This window comes from Paramormyrops kingsleyae, chromosome 23 (genome assembly GCF_048594095.1).
Source record: "Paramormyrops kingsleyae isolate MSU_618 chromosome 23, PKINGS_0.4, whole genome shotgun sequence".
NCBI lineage: Eukaryota > Metazoa > Chordata > Actinopteri > Osteoglossiformes > Mormyridae > Paramormyrops > Paramormyrops kingsleyae.
The window spans coordinates 10,728,472-10,735,680 of record NC_132819.1 but is presented as its reverse complement, the minus strand read 5'-3'; the positions used below and the strand labels follow the sequence as shown (position 1 = coordinate 10,735,680).

The 7,209-nt window shown below is 47.8% G+C and overlaps 1 protein-coding gene across 2 annotated transcripts; it reads right to left on the bottom strand.

The window, feature by feature from the left end:
- On the bottom strand, window positions 1-6,470 carry LOC111839762 (serine incorporator 1-like). 2 transcript variants are annotated; one of them, XM_072705707.1, is made up of 10 exons: window positions 6,314-6,470; window positions 5,445-5,606; window positions 4,509-4,696; window positions 4,277-4,356; window positions 3,663-3,800; window positions 3,404-3,573; window positions 3,229-3,319; window positions 2,766-2,910; window positions 1,944-2,159; window positions 1-1,206 (listed from the first exon to the last, which is right to left on the bottom strand). In XM_072705707.1, the coding sequence occupies exons 1-10, from the start codon at window positions 6,350-6,352 to the stop codon at window positions 1,068-1,070; spliced, it is 1,368 nt and encodes a 455-aa protein (XP_072561808.1). In that variant the 5' UTR covers window positions 6,353-6,470; the 3' UTR covers window positions 1-1,067. The 2 variants fall into 2 exon arrangements, with proteins under 2 accessions (XP_072561808.1, XP_072561809.1); XM_072705708.1 differs by having other exon boundaries at window positions 5,445-5,676; window positions 6,314-6,450.
- Between the last annotated feature and the right edge of the window lie 739 nt (window positions 6,471-7,209).

The following is a 7,209-nucleotide window of genomic DNA, read 5'->3' as shown; positions in this document are numbered from 1 at the left end:
TTTATGACGAACGTGTTTATTTATACTGTCATACAGCCAAAACACCAAAAGTACATCAGGCTCTCAACTACATTTATAATTACAAAAAGGCTTCTTTATATAATCACTGCTGTAAATAAAAGGCACATGGACATTATATATGGTACTAGACGTACCTAGAATTTCAGATTATGGGACTGTCAGTATGAAAATAAAAGGCATTTAGGAACACACAGTATTTTTAATAGTGTTTGCAAAACAACATTTATTATTAAAAAAAGGCAACAGCCCACCTGGAGTACAGAAAGGTACCTCACCAGCACCGTTTGGCAGTCAGGGAATAAAACGTAATGATTTGACCGTGACGCATGGAAGCCTGTCTGAGGAGACACTGCCCGGATATCTGTACCTGCTGAGTGAGAAGATGCTTTCATACCTGTTGGATCTGAACGCACCGGACGAAGAATGAACTAAGGAGTGACTGGACTCCCAGGAGAACGTGAACAGGCCTGCAGTCACACTTACAGAATGAAGCGAGGAGCTGCAGGACAGCAGCACTCGCCTCCAGAGCAGCACAGTCTGCCCAGCCTTCTGCGACTCAGACAATTCCCCTTGTCTTCGTGCACGGGGAACATTGTGGAAGCAGAAGGACATGTTCCCCCCACACAGCTAGAGTCGGCGCCTTTGCCAAATGCTCTAACCACGGCAGCCAAACATTTGCTTAGCTGGGCCTTCTAGCTGAACAAAGCTGCCTGCCGCACATGGTCAGGGACAGACAGTAAACAGCAAATGTCATTCAGCGCAATCATTTGTAAATGTTACAGGATGAACGGTCCGAAAACTCAGCTGGGATGTCTAAAAAAAAAAAACCTTTTACAATCAATGAAAAGCTTTAGAAGTTTTGGTCACAGTGAATCAGAAAGACAAAAATGAGAGTCACTCAAAGACATTCATTTGCAAACTATACAGATAATTACAGGGAAAGGAAAAGAAGTGTCAGGATTGTGGCCAAATCACAGGCAGCCTCCTTCAGGTGGGGGCCTTGCCCCGCCCTCTGAGCAGGGCCGAGGGCCAGCTGGTCTCCATGCTCAGCTGAAGTCGCGGCTGGTGCACACGACCGGCGCTACCAGGGTCCAGAGGTAGAGCAGCAAGCCGAGCCAGCTGGAGGAAATCTTCACCCAGAGAGCCGGCATCGTGCTCTGCATAGCCTGATAGTCCGTGTCCGGCCTGCAGGGGGCGCACCACAGAGAGACAATGGGTCTCCATAGCCCACTTACCCCTAACAAGTTTATGACTTCTGGTTGTGTGAAACACTATCTTGGAGATGTATAAAACAATGGGACATGCTATGTAGAGGGCGCCCAAGAGACTCAGCAGATATAACATTACAGGTAACCTAACATGGCCAGACTGACAGAGGCGAAGCTCTGATGGCTGCTCAGGGGTAAGTGGAGGTTATGGCTGGTTTCATCTCTACTTCAGCAGACAACAGTGCAAAATATCGGATTGCGGTTTAACCTGTTTTTGGGCAGTTTTCAGCCTCATTGCAAAGCTTTGGCCCCAACCCCAGAATAAAGGAAGCTAAATGGCCAGTACAAGAATGCCCTGAAAATCAGAATGAGTGCGTCTCCGAGCCTTTTAGCTGGCAGCAGACTGATAACTGATAAGGCTCACTCTGAAAAACGGCACCAAAGTTAGCTCACCACTAGGAGAATCGCACAATGGGCAAAATCTTTCAAGACTGGTTAAGCCTTTCATAAACTCAGATGATTCGTTCTTTGGTTGACCAACATAGATCAGGACAGGTTATAAAATACAACATGCTTTGGTCTAACTTCTGCAAATGACGAGGAAGAGGAGATGTACCTTCATCGGGAACCTCAGCACTCAGCAGCAACATGGACAAGAAATACTCTTGTACTGCAGACATCTCCATGTATACGAGCGACTCAGGGAACACTCACTGGTACCAGTTGGTTAGGGTCATCATGATGTAGAGGGAGGCCAGGAAGAGGGAGAAGTGGAAGAAGGAGTAGCTGTAGGCAACAGTGTCCTCCTCATTGTCCACTGCCCGCCTCAGCCCTTCCTCCCCAGGAGAAGTCCAAGCCTCTCCAGAGTCGGCCTTCCCTTCCTCCGTCTGCAACAGCTTGTTCACCTGGCTGTTGCTGGATGAGCGGATGCTGAAGGGAGGATGCAGGAGGCCAGTTTCACGAGGGTTGGGGTTCAGCGACGAGGAGCATATTATCAAATGCTGGCCCAAAACCATTTCCGCTCCACTTGGAAATGTATTAATTGTATTTCATATACGGCCAACAACAATTCTTAGGTTGTGCACTTTGAGTCTTTTATTAATTTTTCTAATCCCAGTATTTTAGGTGTCGATCGTGAGCTGCTAAAAGGAAGAGGCACTCCTGCACCTGCCGACTCACAGCCATGACCAGCAGGGCCGGGAGGTTCAGGCATGCGACCTGAGGCAGCGCCAACGGGCACACCTGGCATGCCGACCTGAGGCAGCGCCAAAGGGCACACCTGGCATGCTGACCTGAGGCAGCGCCAAAGGGCACACCTGGCATGCCGACCTGAGGCAGCATCGAGGGGCACACCTGGCATGCCGACCTGAGGCAGTGCCAAAGGGCACACCTGGCATGCTGACCTGAGGCAGTGCCGACGTTCACACCTGGCATGCCGACCTGACACAGTGCCGAAGAGCGTACCTGGCATGCGACCTGACACAGTGCCGAAGGGCGTACCTGGCATGCGACCTGACACAGTGCCGAAGGGCGTACCTGGCAAAGAGCGCGCAAAGGATGAAGAGGATTAGCCCCACAATGCCTTGTGCATCCCACCACTCCACCTGTCCAGGGCCACTGCCGGGAACTGGGCTACTTGAATTGGACACCAGACTCAGCAGGCTGGGGTTACAAACACGGTCTGAAGGAGGGAAGGGGCTGGTTAGTGCCAGGCATGCCCGGCTTACATGAACATATGTCAGAGACACGTAGAGCACAGAGATGCTAACAGCTTTCCAACCTTCTGTCTTAGCCTCAATTGATGGAAACATGGGAAGAGTCATATTGCGGTGAGGAATGCCAAGAACAGAGCGGAGCCCCGGAAACGCCCAGAGGAAACACAGTCGGCAGGCAGTGAGGACAACATCTGACGCGTGAAGAAGCCCAAGTCGCTCGAAACTAGGCAAGGTTGCCACAGGTTGCATTTGGGGCTGGCATCAGGCTGCGGTATGTTACTTACTGGGATTGTTGGTCATAGCAGACCATGTAACGTACATGGTGTATATGGTGATGAATGAGGACTGAAGCAGGCCGGAGTAAGGCTGGGCTTCCTGGAAGCGGAAACACACACAGTCAATCTCCCAGATACCAACAAGCTCAGCATCATCAGTCAGAAAAGATTGCGGCCTGCGTACCCGAACTTTGGGCAAGACGGACACAATGGAGACGACGACACAGACGATCAGGTTAAGGCTGATGAAGAGTTTGTGCTCAGCACAGTCATCAGGCTTGGTGTAAAATATGTAGAGAAGTACCACAGCGGCCAAAGCTAGACTGTAGAAGAGCACTGTGATGGACAGCAGAGCTGGCAGAGAAAGCAAACACGCTGGTCAGAGGCCGTGCTGATATCAGAATACCCATCGTGTGATGCGGTCCCCAAGGAGCAGCTACTACCTGCGAACCAGCACCGGCGGTTGCCCTCTTCGGCCCGGTCCACCCAGGCTTCATTCCAAGAGTGAGCAAAGTCGATCAGCAGGATCAGCTGGATGATGATGAAGATGAAGGAGCCCACCATGCCAAAATAGTACCACACTGTGAAGGGGGGGGTGGGGGGTCATTCCCAGGGATATAACACAGCCTGATGTTTTACTGCGACTGGCCAAAACAAAAGCTGGGTTCATCTAAGAAGCCAGACGTCCAGCAGGTCGGACGACCTTCTAACAGCGGTCACAGTCTCCGACATTGACAATGACCCCAGGGCACAGCTTCAGTGACACCTACCCACTTCAGCAAGGCACAGAATATTTTTCTAGCTTTGAGAGAAAATGAACCTTTTGGGTTTTTCCAGTTCGAAAGCAGTGTGTCTCAGGAACAGTTTTATGCTCCTGTTCCTAATGTCGCTCTGACTGGACATGGCCCAGACCAGACATTCCAAAGGTTGGTGTGTGTGACCACAGTCTGACATTTGCCAAATCTGACAACATTCAATGGGAAATGCATTATTTAATATTCTAATTTTATTTGCAAGGTATTTCAATCTTGATCATACTCTCACGGTATGACTCTACCTGTATTAAAGACTCCATCAGGGATGAAGTAAGCTCCGACTGTTATTCCCACCAACACGAGAAACTTGAAGAACCAGAACCTACAATGAGATGGCAGATTACCAGTGCCCCTCCCACAATGTGCACTCCCCCAGCACACCCTCCAGAAATCCTGCATCGATAGTCTCACCTACAGCTTAAGACACACCCAGGCAATGCTAACAGAGTCTGCCGGCAAAGGAGCGCTGCGTACCCGTTTTGGAGCAGGGCCCGTGGGTCCTTGCTGCTGCGTACGCGGATCATGATGATGGAGAAGAGCAGGAAGAAAGAAGCCATGGCGAAGCAGGTGCGGTACACAGACTTGTAGCCCACAATGATGTCGCAGTTCACCTTGTTCGCAATGAAGGGAGCAGAGCTGCCCCCAACACAGAAGCCTGGGATCTGCAGGTAGAGGTCACACACACACACACACACACACATGCACGCACACAGGCACAAGCACAAGCACACAGACAGGCAAACATGCACACAGACACAGAGACACATGCACACAGAAAGACACATACAGATGCACACGTGCACAGAGACAGACGCAGGAAGTCAAACTTCTTTGCCATTAGCTGCATTCTCCACAGCGAATCGTATTCACCAGGTTCCCAGCTGCCCTTTCAGCAAGCTGTCTTTTCACTGCTAGTCCACTTTTATCTTAACTTTTATTCCAAGCATCTGCCCTGGCTAAATTGCCCGCTGTGGCCCTATCAGATCAGGCCTCCTAATCATCCCTGTATCTAACTGGTGATTTCTCTCCTAGCCCTTCACCACCTTAGCTACTGTGTGGTGAGTGTACTGGTGCAGAATGGCTGCTGCCACATCATCCAGTTGGGGGCTACACAGTGGTGGTGGGTGAAGTGGCTCCCCATTGGTTCTGTAAAGCACTATATCAATGTAACATTCATGTACTCATTCATTCACAGTCATTCATCTGTTACAGTACTTATGATTATCTCAGTCATTCTACTTCTAATTTATGTACAGATCATTCATTTGTCACTGTTATAAATTAACTCATTCAATTAATGTAAAACATGTAAAGGAAAGGGATTATACTTAGAAGATTTGTGGTTTTGTGTAAACCGCTGGAGACAAACACATTTCCATGACAGCACAAATTATTACTGGTTTGCGGTACCTTTTTGAGCTGAGATTCCATGCCTGGCAGGATCATGATGACAGACAGCGCTGTTCCCAGTAGCAGGAGGAGAGAGAACAGCAGCCGGGTGACAGTGGAGTTGTTGGTGCTGGGGCAGCAACTGGAAAGGAGGCATGGGGCAGAGCCGCAGAGACAGGAGGCCTGCCGGGCAAGAGGCTTTACGAGGGAGCCGCTCATCACCTCTCACTTAGGCCGGTAAATGCTACCCGTGCTAACATTGGTTGGGTTTGAAAAGCAAGCAAATCATGAAATGTCACCCCACCCCAGGCCATTTACATGACAGCACCGTGTATTTAAAAAGAGTTTCACATAGAAGTATTCCATTTATGAATAAGTTACGATTATTAATTAGGTACATATTCATTTTATCTTCATCTGGGTATCTGCAGTAGATCGAAACAGTCGGTATCATATTCACGGAGGACTGATGACATATCTTACCAAAATATAAGTAAACTTTAATTTGTTAATCATATGACACTTTAAAAAATCTTGGTGACATTTTCTGAAAGGCCCAGTGCAGTCACGCCTTTACGTTATATTCTTACACTGGATAAAAATACACAAGAAACGCGGAAGTTCTTTTGTACCACGAAAACCTGGCTTGTTTTATATCAAGTCTGATAGTTTTCAGAGTAATGCAATTCGATCGAATTAAACAAAAAATAAATACGGCGCAAAAACTGCTTTCCTGGTGTCTTTTGTAAATAATAACTGCGGTCTACCAATGAAGTAGAAACAATCCTTAAAGATCAAACAAAGAATACAAGTCCCATTTCAGCGTAGTTTGTATTTTTAGAAAACAACGCACAAACTCCACATCAAACAAAACCAAAACATCTACTTACACAGCTCGCCAACGAACACAATGCCATACAAGCACCCATCGTCTTATTTTTTTAAAGTACTGCCAAAATCCAGAGCAAACCGAGGAATGCAAGCGGGGAGCGCACTACCCAGCGCCGCCGTGATCCGGAGCCAGACACTCATAACACATTTTTAACAAGGTGTATGGATCATGAATATTTAGCGAACTCTGCTCTGATTGGCCGATCCACGATGTTCGGCCCATCGGCAGGCTAAGCTTAGAGACCATTCCTACAAAATAAACATATGCAAATAAATCTCATCTAAATATTAAATTTAGAGTAGAGTTCTATTACCGCTTGATGAACTTAGATTTTCTGGGAGACACTTATTTTTATAGACCATCGTAGACAGCCCTTAATAAAACCGCAAGGACCGCAAGATGGCACTCAAAGCAAACCAATACTTAACTGCGGGGACACTACTGTAATTACACAAAAAATGTGCATACCGAATTCATTCTTAAATTTCCCGGGATGCCTATACATGCCTTTACTGAAGCGCGTAGCCTAACAGGCATTAGAATATCAATGACAAATATTTTTAAAGATTAAAGATGGTGTTTTGTTTTAGGGGTCACCAGGGACACTGCCTGGGGTTCTACTGGTCAGTGTGTGTGTCTGTGTGTCTGTGTGTCTGTGTGTTGGGGGGGGGGGGGGGGGGGGGGGGGAATTAAGTGTGCAGAAAGGGAACTCGGAGGAAGCTTATCATCACCTTGTAACACAAACACTGGCGGTCAGACACACGACCTCTTCTTACAAGCCTTTGAGAACTAAAATGACCGCATTACGAAAGCTTGAGGGATCTGAAATATGACCCGATTATAAAACCTTAGTGATCTGAAATACAATCGCACCAAGCCATCGACATCTAATAC